General features: G+C 41.2%; 2 protein-coding genes across 2 annotated transcripts; both read left to right on the forward strand.

The window, feature by feature from the left end:
- Positions 1–14: 14 nt before the first annotated feature.
- On the forward strand, positions 15–6,627 carry arpc1a (actin related protein 2/3 complex, subunit 1A). Its single transcript, XM_048245385.1, has 10 exons — positions 15–320; positions 1,250–1,335; positions 1,422–1,526; positions 1,701–1,923; positions 2,048–2,155; positions 2,342–2,554; positions 3,802–3,877; positions 4,674–4,867; positions 5,985–6,075; positions 6,204–6,627. The coding sequence occupies exons 2-10, from the start codon at positions 1,272–1,274 to the stop codon at positions 6,240–6,242; spliced, it is 1,113 nt and encodes a 370-aa protein (XP_048101342.1). The 5' UTR covers positions 15–320; positions 1,250–1,271; the 3' UTR covers positions 6,243–6,627.
- A 453-nt stretch (positions 6,628–7,080) lies between these two features.
- On the forward strand, positions 7,081–14,155 carry arpc1b (actin related protein 2/3 complex, subunit 1B). Its single transcript, XM_048245386.1, has 10 exons — positions 7,081–7,313; positions 7,956–8,042; positions 9,617–9,721; positions 10,682–10,904; positions 11,698–11,805; positions 12,033–12,239; positions 12,751–12,826; positions 12,927–13,120; positions 13,652–13,742; positions 13,852–14,155. The coding sequence occupies exons 2-10, from the start codon at positions 7,979–7,981 to the stop codon at positions 13,888–13,890; spliced, it is 1,107 nt and encodes a 368-aa protein (XP_048101343.1). The 5' UTR covers positions 7,081–7,313; positions 7,956–7,978; the 3' UTR covers positions 13,891–14,155.
- The last annotated feature ends 669 nt before the right edge of the window (positions 14,156–14,824 follow it).

The following is a 14,824-nucleotide window of genomic DNA, read 5'->3' on the forward strand; positions in this document are numbered from 1 at the left end:
TGACAGCCAAACCTGTTGAACAGGCCTGACGGAGAATGAGTATGACAATGGGTGAGGTCTGATATTTGAAGGATCGCTGATAGTAGTTATTTCGCCTAGCTGAGAGGGGCACGCCTTCAACTCGATTTGTACACGCCTGCGCAATGAGTAACGTTACCGGTCAATGCATAGACGTTGCCATTTCCTGGATTCCTTGACAGACCGAAACGTTAGCTAGCTAGCAATCGGAGTGAATTCGTGTCGACTGTCCAGAGTCCGCGAATTCAAGTCCGTCCCCGTTCACCAGAGAAGGAGAAGCTACAGATTTCAGTTGTGTAAAGGTACAGTTTTGATTATGTCTGAATGTAGGAAACCAATGGCTGTGTCATGCCGTTATCAAACAGCAGGGAGCGGGAAAAGCCGGCATTTTGTTGGGACTCGTTTTATTTTGTAGCTTCCAAGCTAAGAAGTTAGCAAGATAATTATAAAACAAAAGGGAAATTTGAATTGTTTAACTATGGATACATGTATTTACAACACTTGATTGTTTCAGTGTGTGTGGTGGATATGTGATAACGGTACTGATGATCCTATTAAAGTGGAGTGATATATGATAAGATAAGCTAACTATGATATGATAGCTAACTTAGCTGACAGGGTTGTGGCAAAACGGCTAATAGTCCTAGCTATGTAGCCACTAGCCAGCTGAGTCAAAATGCGATTCTTATCAGTACTTCATGTTTATAATTGAAATAATAGCATTTCCATTATTTTACATTTGTTGGTCAATTAACAATTAGCTATAATAGCACCCGAAATAACAACCTTCCAGTCAGGCTTTAACGTTAGTGTTTGTAAGATTGCCCCGATTTAAGTGGGTGGTGGTGAAATGGCTCATCCCATATTAGCTAGCTACTAGCCATCTAATCTTGCAAGAATGCTATGCTAGTTGGCTAATAGAAAGCTGCTCATTCGTAGTGGACATTTGATGTGGGAACTTGTACACAATCTATAATCGGTAAATTGGACAATTTGTGGAAGTTCGTTTGCGCCCATGAATGTGCTGTTGATGTTACTCATTCATAGTGTTTCTTATTGTAGCCTGGTTGCTTTATGTTAACGTTAGCCATTGTTAGCGGCCTGATAAAGTATTTGTTGGTTAATTGACTATTTTAGTTGATCTTGGTGGTATTATTTTGCATAGGTTACCTATACAATTATATATAATCAACATTTTGTAACTAAGTTTTGTTTTTAATCCTCACCACAGATCTTTCAGACAGCTGACCATAATGTCGCTTCATCAGTTTCTTTTGGAGCCCATCACATGTCATGCCTGGAATCGGGACAGAAGCCGTAAGTATTTTGTCAAAACCGCAGCTCTCTTTCCCCACTGAATTGTCATCGAAACGGAATCTTTCATGGTAAATATTTATTTTCAGAAATTGCCATCAGTCCGAACAATCACGAAGTCCATATATATAAAAAGAGTGGAAACCAATGGGTCAAAGCCCACGAATTAAAAGAGCACAATGGACACATCACAGGTAATGAAATGTCTTGCCATTTTGAAAATGTACCACTCTTTCTGCTTTGCTGTGTGCGGGTAGTTTTTCTGCTTTGATAGTATTTTGATGTGAACATTTAGTGGATTTGTTAAGAGGAATTGCATGGTGGGATTGGGAGTTTTTCAATGCATGTCATTCTCAAATTATCCTCAGGCATTGATTGGGCCCCTAAAAGTGACCGGATTGTGACCTGTGGAGCGGATCGCAATGCATACGTGTGGAGCCAGAAAGATGGCGTTTGGAAGCCCACTCTTGTCATTCTCAGGATCAACCGTGCTGCCACCTTTGTCAAGTGGTCTCCCTTGGAGAACAAATTTGCTGTCGGCAGTGGAGCTCGCCTCATATCTGTTTGCTACTTTGAGTCTGAAAATGACTGGTACGTTGTGGAACTTGCATTCATTTCCCTTTTAAGCTGTAGAATTCAGGCTGAAGTGATGCAACCATGTGTTCTTTTGTCACTTGTTTTGGTTGGATGAAATTTATCTTTGCATATCTTTCAGGTGGGTGAGTAAGCACATCAAGAAGCCTATCCGCTCCACTGTCCTCAGCCTAGACTGGCATCCAAACAATGTGCTTCTGGCAGCAGGATCATGTGACTTCAAGTGCAGGTAATACGTCTTTATATAGTTCTTTTTTGTGACCAGATGGCTGAAAAAATAGGTTAGGTTAGAAATACCTACCTAAAAGGCAGTAGGAAAAAATATTTGTAAATAATGGTACATTTACATTCATTTAGCAGACGTTTTTATCCAAAGCAACTGTACGTGGTGGTGATGAATGTTTTATTTTCATAGGGTATTCTCTGCGTACATAAAGGAAGTAGATGAGAAACCTGCTCCAACACCGTGGGGGTCCAAGATGCCTTTTGGGCAGGTGATGGCAGAGTTTGGTGGCATGGGCAGTGGAGGATGGGTCCACAGTGTAAGCTTTTCTGCCAGTGGAAACAGACTGGCCTGGGTGAGCCACGACAGCACTGTGACGGTGGTGGACCCAACCAAAAGCTCAACGTGAGTGTAACACGGAGGCATGTTTGGTCAATCCAAAGATTATACATAGGCAGAGCAGGATACTTTGTCGTAGTTCATGTCTATGGGTGCGAAATAGGGATAGATTCCTGTCTGCATAAAGAGGCGTGTCGTTGACGTATTGATGGCGTTCCACCGGTCAGACAGCTAGCAACCGGCCAACAGCAGCAGATTAAATAACAGGTGCACACCTGATATAAGGTCGAATTTCTCCAGACTGGAATGCTCAAAAATGCTAAAAATGTACATGATATGGTCAGAAGGGTTTGAGGATCATGAAACCTTGCCCCCAAATCCTCCTGATGAAGTATCTTGCTCCGCCTATGTATAATCTTTGGTAAATCCATGAGGTGGAAAAGTCTGGCTTCAGAAAATAAAAGTCCTACCATGTATTGGTTCTACCTGTGCAGTTAATACAGGTGATCTCACTAATTAGCTAATCTACCTGGCTGAAGAGTTGAAACAAGTCCCCCCACTCAGCGGCCATCTTGGTGACGTGTTTCGGGCAGTTATTGGGAAGCTGTTTTCCTATTCAAATGATTAGGGAAGCATACCTAAGTGAGGTCATATTCACCTAAAGGTAAATTTGAAATCTGAATTGTATGATATTAATTTTTCCCCCGCAAATCACCAAAATAAGGCCAAAAATGCCAAAAATGTGGTTGGTTACTTACAATAAAAGAAGAGGCAGGATGTGTGCAGACAATAACTGCCATGTTTGCGTTACGAACTAACCCCATACATTTGGAAGATTTTGAGTGCTGTGTCTCCTCATAAGGAAGTCTCTGGTTGAAGTAGGATCAGCTGGTGTAAGTGAAGGATTGGCACAGATATGTGGTAGAACTTTTGCTCTCTGAATCTGGACTTTTCCGCCTCTGGTAAATCTACAGACCAAAATGTCATGACGTTAATACTGTTGTCCAAGTGATGGAATACTCTCAGCCATTTGACAATGAGTCACACACGATATGAATGGCATGCTGTGTAAGTGAATTGTATTTGTATTTGTTATAAGGACTAAGTTAAAATTCACTGTGTATTTGCAGTGTCCATTATAATAATGCAACATTTTATGTCTATACATTACACACAAAGGGTACTTTATCTGAATGTTAATATTGAACATGTAATCGTTTGTTACTGGTAGTATTATGATGTGGTATTGCAGCGTAGTGACTCCCCAGGAATGCTATTTAATGCTTCTCTGTAATGTAAAATATTTCCTCCAGACCAAGCCAACTGAAGACAGAATTCCTTGCACTTCTAAGTGTGATATTCATTTCTGAGAACAACATTGTGGCAGCAGTAAGTGATCACTTTTAACGAGGGCTGTCAAAATAACTGATTAATTTCGATTAATTAATTTGAGAAAAAATAACTGATTAAAAAAAAATGAGTGCAGATTAATCGATTCCATATGACCTTTGACCCCCGAGCCGTTCTAGTCTGTAACCATTAGACTGTAAAGTGAAGGAGAGAGAAGAAAATTTTACTTTTAAAAAACGGCCTGATGGTGTTGATAAAAATAAAGTGTTGAAAATGAAGTCCTCTGCAATGTCTGCAGCAAGGAATTTGCATATCACCGGAGTTCATCAACTCTATAGTCGCACATCAATGCAAAGAAATAATTGTTGCCATTGAGGGGAGTGTTATTTATTTATTTTCATTGTGTCATAGGTTATATCTGTGGCCTGATGCCTTGTATGTGAAAAAAAAAAAACCTATTCCCGAAGTACTTTTGAATTTATTTCCTCAGCATATTAGGTCATATCATAGATTATTATGGCCATTATTTGAACAGTGAAAATAATAATAAGAGTTTCACAGAGTATGTAATTAATTAGATTATTTTTTTTAATTGATTGACAGCCCTACTTTTAACACATTAGCTTCTCATGGGACTAGTTTGTTCCATGTGTAGTACATGTTATATGTATATGTTCTGATGGGACTAGTGTGTTCTATGTGTAGGTATTTTGTTAATTTCATATGATTATTAGACACCTTTCATTTCAAAACGATCCTATTAAGTAAAGTTAACTTGAATGAACTGTGCATGGCTGAGTGGAATTCTGACTTTGCGGCCCCTTTCCTCTTTCAGGGCCATGACTGTTGCCCAATGCTGTTCAGTTTTGATGACGGTGGAGCCCTCACCTTTATTTCCAAGTTGGACATTCCAAAGCAGAGCATCCAGCGCAACATCTCTGCCATGGAGCGCTTCCGCAACATGGACAAGAGAGCCACCACGGAGGATCGCAACAGCACCCTGGAGACCCTGCACCAGAACAGCATCACGTAAGGCCAATGCAGCATTACTCGCTCAGACTAGCTCCACACGTACCACACAGTTCCAAAAAGCTCAGGGAGTCATTTTTGTCATTTCCCTGTCTGGGCCCTTTGTCAATTGTTCCCCCCGGGTTCAGAAATGGTTTGAAGATGTTTCACAGATTTGGCCGTAAAGGAACAGGCCAACTTTTTGGAGAAAGTATGCCCCGTTCGATTTGCGAACTCGTAGCTCGTCAGTGACGTCATGTCATACGAGCTGTTTGCGTTCTGTTTGTCAACCAGCTATGCTACCGTGTGTTAGCATTTGGGTATTGTTAGCAGTTGTTACTAGCCAGTTTGTAACAAAACATTACACAGTGTTTTACCCAAACAAATGTCATAACTTCATAGCGACAAACAGAGGTTGGACACTGTTGTTTCTACGACTAATGTAATGTGACACAAATGCAACGGAACTGCTAATAAACAGAGCAAATAAGGCTCGCATTTACTGTAAATGGGCGCAGCCATCTTGGAAATTCAAACTCATAGTACTCTGGACTAGATAGAGTTGAACCGAAAACAGCTCAGAAAATGACTTGAAAAGACATAGAACGGGGTATTACCGTATACCCTAGAGTTAGATAAGACCAGTTAACCTATAAGATACCCCACAGCTAAAAATGAGCTGCAAGTTAACTAGTCCAACCCACTTCCAGTGAATTATGCTAAGCATATTGCAAGCACAGGGAAGAGGAGGATATGTATCATCTTATGTAACTCTAGGGTAGACAGCAAATGAGCTGATTCCCAATAAGTTTGTGTGTTTCTCCTTTAAAGATATATATGGCAGACAGTGAAGCAGGGAAAGGGAGACCGAAGTAAACCCAATTCAACCATAGGTGTCTAACCTAAAAAAATATTTAAAAAAACATTTTTGTGGCTTGTCTTTCTCAAAAACCTTTATTCTCTCACATTTGTATCTGTAGCCAAAGTCAGGTGGAATGCATAGGTTACAACGGTATACAATATAAAAGGTATTAACTACCTCAGCACAGAGATTGACATATTGCGTTTGTTATTGAGGATATGATAACAATGTAGTGTATTACAACAGTGTTGTTCATGCTGTTTTTTTTCTTCATAGCCAAGTGTCTATATATGAAGGAGACAAAAGAGATTGTCGTAAATTCTGCACTACTGGAATCGATGGCGCGATGACCATATGGGATTTCAAGGTTCGTTTAAAATGATGAGCAGCAAATGTACACGATCTGCTAGACACAGAACACACACTATTCTTCAGACTATATATGATGAATTAACATTAATAATAATCATTCTTTCCCTACTTTCACTCCCACAGACTCTGGAGTCATCCATCCAAGGACTGCGGATCATGTAATCAAACTCACTCTGATCACTAGCATGACCCCAGCACAAGCAATACAGCTTGAAGACTAACAAGGAGATTTGATAACACATCTGAAAGTTTTTAACTGAAACACTACAAAAAGAAAGAAAAAGAAAAAAAAAAAACATGTGAAGCACTGAACGGCGGTGTGAACTGACCCGTGATGTTATTCGCTCCTTCAAATGGGAAATACACTAATGGAAAAAGGGTTTAGAATCTTTGGGTTTTAAAGTTCTATGCCAAAGCTGGTACTCCAGCAGCGAGACCTCCTGATAATGGTGCTCTGGGACCCCAGAGGAACTAAAGAGTAGTTAACTTAAAAGGAGAATTTTATGTAAATGGTCTGCTAGAAATAAATGAAGTATACTACACCACATATGTCTGGTGTGGCCTTGTTTTGTGTGTGTATGTGATTTTTCTGAGCTTGAGATCTTATTCTTTTAAGTTGTACACTTTGGTGTGTCTTCAACAAAATATAGCACACTGGTTTTAATATAATATTAATTGGGTATATATGCTCTAAAAACAACTTCACCAGTGTGTGCCCCCTCTCAGCACCTCAGAGTGTTGACATCTCCATGCAAAAGGAGTGGTTTTGTTTGGGAGCACACGGTGAATTTTATTCAGCTGATCTCATGTGATGGCACAGACACAATCTGCTGTTTAGCCTGAAAAAAAAAAATGAAGGAGAAACTACAAGCCCTCCGGCTGCAGCCTCCTGTCCAGTTGGAGAGCTTTTGCAAAGGCGTGCACTAGAGTTATGCTTTTCCACGGCCGTGTTGCATGTCATGTTAAGGGGAGTTGAGGCCAAGGGCCCTCCTCGCCTGCAGACAAACGCCCACACAAGGAAGTGGTTATGTGTCTAGGGCAGGAAGAGGGAAGTGGACCGTTTTTTGAGAGAAACTAACGTCTAAGGAAATACCTTAGTTCATTCAGAGGCAAGCCAGCGTTTGTGTTGACTGCTCAGAGTCCACGAACTTGGGCTACTGGTTCACATCTTGACGACCCCCTGCTCCTGAGGGATTTTTTTCAACCCCCACCCTCTTTTTTTCACTTACCAGGGTAAGTAGGATAACACATGTTTTTTGTTTATTTCAGCTTGAAAAGTAATTTTTAGGTGCGGAGAAGCGCAGGGTGCTGACCTCTAACTTTAGAGAACATGACATTTGTATTGGTCTAAAAAGTATTCAAGTTTATTGTTTAATTTAGATGATTTTAATATGACTTTTGAAAGGCCTGGTGACATTTTCTAAATTTAACTAATTTGATATTGCTGGTAACAAAAAAATACAATCCTGCACTTTGTGGTGAAGCAAGTGGAACACTGAAAAGGTCTTACGTGTGTGTTATTTTTGAACTAATATGCTTTGTCTGCCTTTACATTCCTTTCTGGTCTGGTTTCAATTTACCAAGAAACTGGATGTATATATAATCCATGTTTTTCTTCGGTCTTGCTACATCTAAACCAAAATGCAACATGGTCAGTGAGCAAATCAAAAAGACAAAAAGTGTAAAACATTTGTGTACAATGATAGTTTTATAACTTCTCTTTTTGAGAAACATTTGAGGAAGTTGCTGCAGCAGCATGCAACACCACCTTTCAAACCTGTAGCATCCGTCACACGTGAAATCATCAGACACTGTGGTGGCAGTTGCCCTGTAGAGCACCAACCTCATTAAACTCAACCTACATCTCGTTTGCAGCGTCTGACTTGTCTGTAGCACCAATGGCTTACCACAGCTTCCTGCTGGAACCAATCAGCTGTCATGCCTGGAACAAAGACTCGAGCCGTGAGTATACTACTTCTGACTGCAGTTCACAACTCTATGTCCAGTATCAAAGAAGTCTTAAGATGATGGGTCTTGAAAGTGGGGACATGTTGAAGTCCTTTAAAGTAAGAAAAATATTAAAAGTAAAGTTACATTTGCATACTTTATGCTCATGCCTTGCAGAGATGAGCAGAAGTGATCTTTTTTTTTTTACTTCCCTTGTTCCAAGATGTCCTGTGAAGTGGGCATGTATCATGTGTACAGTTAGGAAGTTAAATATAACTGTTGGCTAAAGGCCAGGTATCGCGAAGAATTTCCTCCATAGTCAAATAGACTAGGTCTTCAGTCTTCGAGTCTCTAGGTTTTGTGATTTTAAGGGAACTTGACACTTACTACAGAGAAACTCACAACAGGGCACATAGTATGTGAAATACGGTATCATGTTGCTTTAATCTAAGCTCCTCTGGTTCAGAGGTGAATCATGGTACAGAAAATGTTATAGGAAGAGGTCTCTGAGACATTTTGAATGAGTGTGCACAATTACACATTCATCTCGTTCTGAATCTAGCCCCCACTTCTTGGCTCCCGGTGACTTTCATGTCTCTGCTGACTTCCCGTCTGCTGAGTTGTGCATTTAACAGACTTTTGCAGATTCTTTTTTTTTCTTGTTACATAAAGCCCTAGAAGTAGCAGCACTCATGGAACATGTCTCTGGGTGTTCCCCCTCCACAATAACAGTTCCTCACCATTACCAAAATCACTCTAGCTCTGTGTACGCTGGTGCCCACCTCCCAGCCTCCTGAGAGAAAGGTTTGAGCCATGAGAAGGTAGACACTCGTTAGGTTAGAATCTACGCTCTGTCTGGAGGCTGAACACTAAAGAATGTGAACACTGAGGCTCATTTGGATGATTAAAAGCAGAGGTTTGTGATCACACGGACATGGTAATTTGCTCTCTGACTCAAAACCACAACACTTGTGTGTGTGTGTGTGTGTGTGTGTGTGTGTGTGTGTGTGTGTGTGTGTGTGTGTGTGTGTGTGTGTGTGTGTGTGCGTGCTTTTTTTTCTTCCCCCCTCTTCTTTTTCTCTGGCCTGATGAGAGAAGCAGTGGTGACTAATTCTCCCCTGACTTCCTGTTTTACCATGAATGGTGCTCTGTTGCTGATGTCGGATGTCTTGAACAGACCAGACTACAGAGTATAGGCGAGAGGCTCGGGCTTCTCTGGGCTGCTGGCAGGCCTTCCAGTGTGGCAGCAGCAGGAACAACAGAGGCCTTATTAGCCCACATCAGAGGATGACAAGAATAGCAATTATGAAACATTAAGGCCAGGGTAGTTATTCAGCGTGGCCATTTTCCTCTGGCAAATGTCTGATGGCTAATTTGTTGTCATGTCTAGTGTGTAAATTTGCACAGGATGTTTTGCACCGCTGCAGTGGCCCTGCAGGATTAGGATCAAACATTCTCACGTCTTGGAAACTGGCTGGGTCTGAAATACAATGTCAGCTTCCTTTGTGTTTGTGATGACATGAATAAGAACACACTGCCACACCCCCCCCCCCCCCCCCTTTTTTTTTTTTTTTTTTAACCTTGTCCAGAGATTGCCTTGTGTCCAAACAACCATGAGGTTCATATCTACAAGAAGGCAGGCAACAGCTGGACCAAAATTCATGAACTGAAGGAGCACAATGGCCAAGTGACCGGTAAGGCCCTTGACAAATGTGTCTCTGCAAACAGTTTAGGTGGCCTAATTGTGTAATGTTTCAGTATATATTTCAATACGCATTTTATGAAATGTTCCTATGTGGCCTTCTGCTCAAAAACTATAATGGCATAATGAAATGAATAACATTATTTTTTGTCTGCTTCAAGCTCATTAATCATTCATGCAATCACTCACTCCATCAGTAGTCATACATCTCAACATTTTAAGTAGAACATTTATATTGAGTGACTATTGTAATTTGTTAGCTGAATTTGTAGCTAAAGGAAAACATTAGCCCTGAGTGTAGTTCTAATCTATTTATGCTTGTAACAACATTATTGATGTTGACAGTTGACATTGACAGTGCCATATTCGTATTCTCTTATCTAAATGAGACCATTGTAAATGTAGTAATATCAGGGTTCCCACTTTAAGTAGTGTAAAATTCCATGACTTTTCCCCGACAAAAACCCTGAATTTCCATGACAAATGAGAAGATTTCAAAGAAGCCGCATAGCGTTCAAGAATCTTTGCCTTTTTTTAGAGCGGAATATGAATAAATGGGCATTGAATAAACAAATTTGGGCTAACCATCACCACTCAAACAAGCAGTAAAGCTAATAACCAGATATACACCAATTATGTGTGGATATATATTTATATTAATGTGGCAAGTATATTCTAAACTGCTACAACAAAATTCCCTGATATTCCATGACTTTGGCCCAAACATGATACAATTCCCTGACTTTCCATGTCTGGAATAGACTTTATCAAAATTCCATGTCATGGGAACCCTGTAATATTACATATTATGGTCATTTTCCATTTTGTTGCCCAATTTCATCTGCTCCTGCCACCTTAACCCGTGCGATCTAGCGAGTACAGGCCTACTCTGACTGTTGCGGTCAGGCCTGGTTGGGTGTACTAATCTGATATCACCCCACGTTTCGCTCAGGGATTGACTGGGCCCCAGAGAGCAACCGTATCGTGACCTGTGGCACTGACCGTAACGCCTACGTGTGGACCTTGAAGGGGGACACCTGGAAGCCAACCCTGGTCATCTTGAGGATCAATCGCGCTGCCCGTTGTGTGAAGTGGTCCCCAAAGGAGAACAAGTTTGCCGTGGGCAGTGGTTCCCGCCTCATCTCCGTGTGTTATTTCGAGCAGGAAAATGACTGGTGAGTTGCCATCTTTTCTCCCATCCCTTTGCTGGAAATGGTTATCTAGATATATTTGAGTGAGCACAGTCTGAAACTGGTAGTCTGCTTATGGTGGGGTGTTTTGGATCATTTTAATGACAGATTTTGTCTGCTGCACAGCCAGTCAGTCTTCTCATTTTGTGTCCTTTAGCTGCTCCTGACATTTCTCTGCTAATACCAACGCAAAACACAAGATGGTGTTTAGTATTTATGGTACTCAAAACTCCTCTAAGCTATGTTCACATTAATCTATCAAGATTTCAAAAATAGCTCAACCATCTGTTCCTATGGTGTGGGCCATACTGGCCATCAATATATGATGACAACATATTGTGCCGTCATTAGTCCCATCAAATCTTCTCTCATGATACTGTGACAGACAAGATCTGCACAACAGCTTCATAATTTGGATAATGCATGCTGGTATGGTATTAAAATTCATATTTTGAAGGATGGTGAGCATTTGCGTATGTGAGGGCCCATATGGCATGCTGATGTGGGATCCGTAACAGGGGAATACTCACTGGCGTATTTATTCCTGAACCCCCTGCTGTTCTCATGCAGTTGGGCCAGAGCCACATAATCCTGTCGGCTTCAAAGACCTGAGTCACTGTCCACTGATGTCGGTCAAACATTGAAAAGCTGGCCTGCGTGCCCCAGAATGTCTGTGTCCCAAAATGATGCATGAAATGTATGCAGTTCCCATGGTGAATCGATGGAATGTCCCCAGTTTCCAGTGTGTAATCTTTGTGTGTGTGTGTGTGTGTTCTAGGTGGGTGTGCAAGCACATCAAGAAGCCCATTCGTTCCACTATTCTGTGCTTGGACTGGCACCCAAACAATGTTCTGCTGGCAGCTGGGTCATGTGACTTCAAGTGCAGGTGTGCATGAATGTCAGGCTGCTGGGTTTTCTGTGTGGTGTTGCCAGTACTAAATGTCCATGGCCTATGGCCAAGTTGTTATTATGAGCTATTTTGTGTTGGACACTGCTTTAAGGTGTCCACAAAATGTTGCTTTGCTTGAAAAAGTAGTGGCTTTTTGGAATATTTGAAGGGGTAATAGGAGACTAAGATAACTAATCTGAGGTCTTGTTTTGTTCTTTTTCTAGAATTTTCTCTGCTTACATCAAGGAGGTGGAGGAGAAGCCTGCGCCTACTCCATGGGGCTCCAAAATGCCCTTTGGGGAGGTGATGTTTGAGTCCAGTGGCACTGCTGGTTGGGTCCACGGAGTGAGCTTCTCTAGCAGTGGAGGCCGGGTGGCCTGGGCCAGTCATGACAGCACAGTGGCCGTGGCCGAAGGGAGCAAGACCGCTGTGTGAGTACCGGTACTACTATTTGTGTTCACATTATATAGCAACCAAAACATGGGGCGGGGGTCATCTTAAAAAAAAAGAATTATATCCTTAGTACTGAATTAACCGGTAGAGCATGGGTTGAAGCAACACAGCGGTTGTAGGTTTAGCTGAAAGCAGACAAGCCGACAACGGACACATATGTACTTAAGTCATATTATATGGTTACAAGTCTCTGTGAAATCACTAAATATAATTTAACTCCACTGTGGTTTTTAGTATTGCACGACCACTGGTGTGGTTTCTGAGTACATGTTTCTTTAGCTTTTGTTCATACGACACCTTCTTCATTTTATGTGTAACAGTGAGTACAGGTATATTGCAGTGCAGGTATAAATATTTTGCCTGAAGGTGTCCAAAAATGCTCTGTTTATCTTTACCAGTGCTTGTTTTTCCTTCTGACACTAAGACACAGTGGTTAATATTATCTCTGTTGTGTGGGCATTTTGCTCATGCATTCTTTCATGGCAAAAGGATCACTAGTCTGTCCTCTGAGACTCTGCCTCTACTATGCGTGACCTTCATCACAGAGAACAGCATCGTGGCAGCTGTGAGTACATTTCTCCTTCTGCTCAACAACAGGCTGGAAACAGAGACTGAGAACAAAGGCTCCAACGTGTTTGCCCTATGATGTGTGTATGTCTCTCCAGGGCCACGACTGCTACCCTGTGCTGTTTGCGTATGATGCTGGAAAAGGGGCCATCACCTTTGGCGGGAAGCTGGACGTGCCCAAGCAGAGCGTCCAGAAGGGCCTGAGTGCCAGGGAGCGTTTCCAGAACCTGGACAAGAAGGGCGCCGAGACCAAAGAGACTGGACTGAACTCGCTGCACAAGAACAGCATCAGGCAAGAGATGTACTTTGGAAGACATAACACTGGTGCTTCAACTTTTTGCATGACTTGTTTGCGGTGCAGTGGAAATTCAATGTCACAACTCCAAACATGTTTTAAAAATATAGATGCACCATTTTGATAATTGATTCATCTTGAATTAATTCAAATTTAATTGAGAAAAGTTTTCCAATTAAATTTCACGTTACATAGATTATTTATTTAACTTCTCCGCCTGAACAGTTGTGACAGCCAGTCACAATCTCAAACAGGCCTCAAAATGTCTTTAAAATCATAATATTTTCCAGGCCCTGAAGGGATGGCCTCTAGGTAGACTTGATCTCCCTCACCACTAGGAAATTCTCTAATTGACTAAGAATGCTCTCTCTGTCTTTGATGCCAAGCATATCATGTGTCCTGCTCACAATGGCCTTTACTCTGTCCTCTTTATCCCATGCCTTGGTATGAGTCATCTCATGACCTGCAGCTAAAAACACTGAAATTGTGTATAACAGATCCTGACACTTTGTCCTCTTTCATCCGTAGCCAAATCTCCATTCTGGAAGGTGGGAAAGCAAAGTGTGCCAAATTCTGCACTACTGGAATGGATGGGGGAATGGCCATTTGGGATGTGAAGGTAACTGCTTATCATCGTATTGGTACTATCTAATTGTGTGCCACAAGTTTTTTTTTTATTTGTTCCCTCCAGGGTGTTGAAAAATAATGTCACCCACATTTTATTTCAGACTATTGAATCTGCAATGAAGGACCTGAAGATCCAGTAAATGTTGAGCAATTAACTGCACCATGGTACTCAATTTGCTTTTTATACAAATACTATATGAAGTAATAAAACAACTTTTTTTTCTGCTGTCTTTTTTATCAACCAGTGCCAAATTGGCATAGCAAAGCTGTTATGCTTTCAAAAAATAAAGCAGTTACTTAACGCTGCTCGTCAGTTATATGCTGGTCATAAAATGCTTTCTGTTCAAGTCAAGATATGACTTAAATGTTCTTATCCGTTTGAAATGAATAAAAAATGAGATTTGACCTGATGTCATTTTCTTTGATGAAATAATTGACATTTTACCCAACAAACAAATATGTATAAGTAGTTAGTTTTGTTGCTTGTTTTTTGGAATCAAAATATAAAAAGATTAAAGGTATACTATGAAAGTTCAAGTATTAGAGCCGTGATATATTTATATTTTACTCTGCCATTGTAAATGGCCTACTTCTCGTGGTTTATTCCACCTGTACACAATGAAAATGCTTTTTTTGCCGAGGTGAAGGATTAACTTAGCCTGGCTCTGCCCTCCTACGTACTTCCGCTCAATTTTAATTTCCCTTCAGTATGTCGTCTGGGATTTCGGTATATTCATGGGATTTCTCAGGCCAAATTTTACCTGTCCAATCAGCGAACAGAGGTGGTGGCTGAGAACAATGCCGTTGAGGTTGTGCGCTAGTTTGAGCATGGCGTAGGTCACGATCAAACGTTAGCGATTGGTTATGGCAGATCCAGAGTGGCTCTGGGCAGATCCAATAGTTTTAAACTTCATCAGAGTACTCGCCTTCAAGGAAGTTAACGCTTGGTAATGGAAAGTGGCCAGACTCTCTGTACATTATGAAATGTACGAGAGTATGGTAGGGCCAGGCTAAGATTAACTAGCTCCAAAGACCTATATCTACTGACAAGGTAATGTTTCACAATTCTCACGA

This window comes from Alosa alosa, chromosome 6 (assembly GCF_017589495.1).
Source record: "Alosa alosa isolate M-15738 ecotype Scorff River chromosome 6, AALO_Geno_1.1, whole genome shotgun sequence".
Classification (NCBI taxonomy): Eukaryota; Metazoa; Chordata; class Actinopteri; order Clupeiformes; family Clupeidae; genus Alosa; species Alosa alosa.

What these genes read in the sequence shown, in the direction of transcription:
- arpc1a (XM_048245385.1), top strand. Translation starts at nt 1,272, where the DNA reads ATGTCGCTTCATCAGTTTCTTTTGGAGCCCATCACATGTCATGCCTGG. An exon ending in CTGGAATCGGGACAGAAGCC is followed by an intron (nt 1,336 to 1,421) that starts GTAAGTATTTTG and finishes ATTTATTTTCAG; the next exon opens with AAATTGCCATCAGTCCGAAC. An exon ending in GCACAATGGACACATCACAG is followed by an intron (nt 1,527 to 1,700) that starts GTAATGAAATGT and finishes AATTATCCTCAG; the next exon opens with GCATTGATTGGGCCCCTAAA.
- arpc1b (XM_048245386.1), top strand. Translation starts at nt 7,979, where the DNA reads ATGGCTTACCACAGCTTCCTGCTGGAACCAATCAGCTGTCATGCCTGG. An exon ending in TTCGAGCAGGAAAATGACTG is followed by an intron (nt 10,905 to 11,697) that starts GTGAGTTGCCAT and finishes TGTGTGTTCTAG; the next exon opens with GTGGGTGTGCAAGCACATCA. An exon ending in CTGCACAAGAACAGCATCAG is followed by an intron (nt 13,121 to 13,651) that starts GCAAGAGATGTA and finishes TTTCATCCGTAG; the next exon opens with CCAAATCTCCATTCTGGAAG.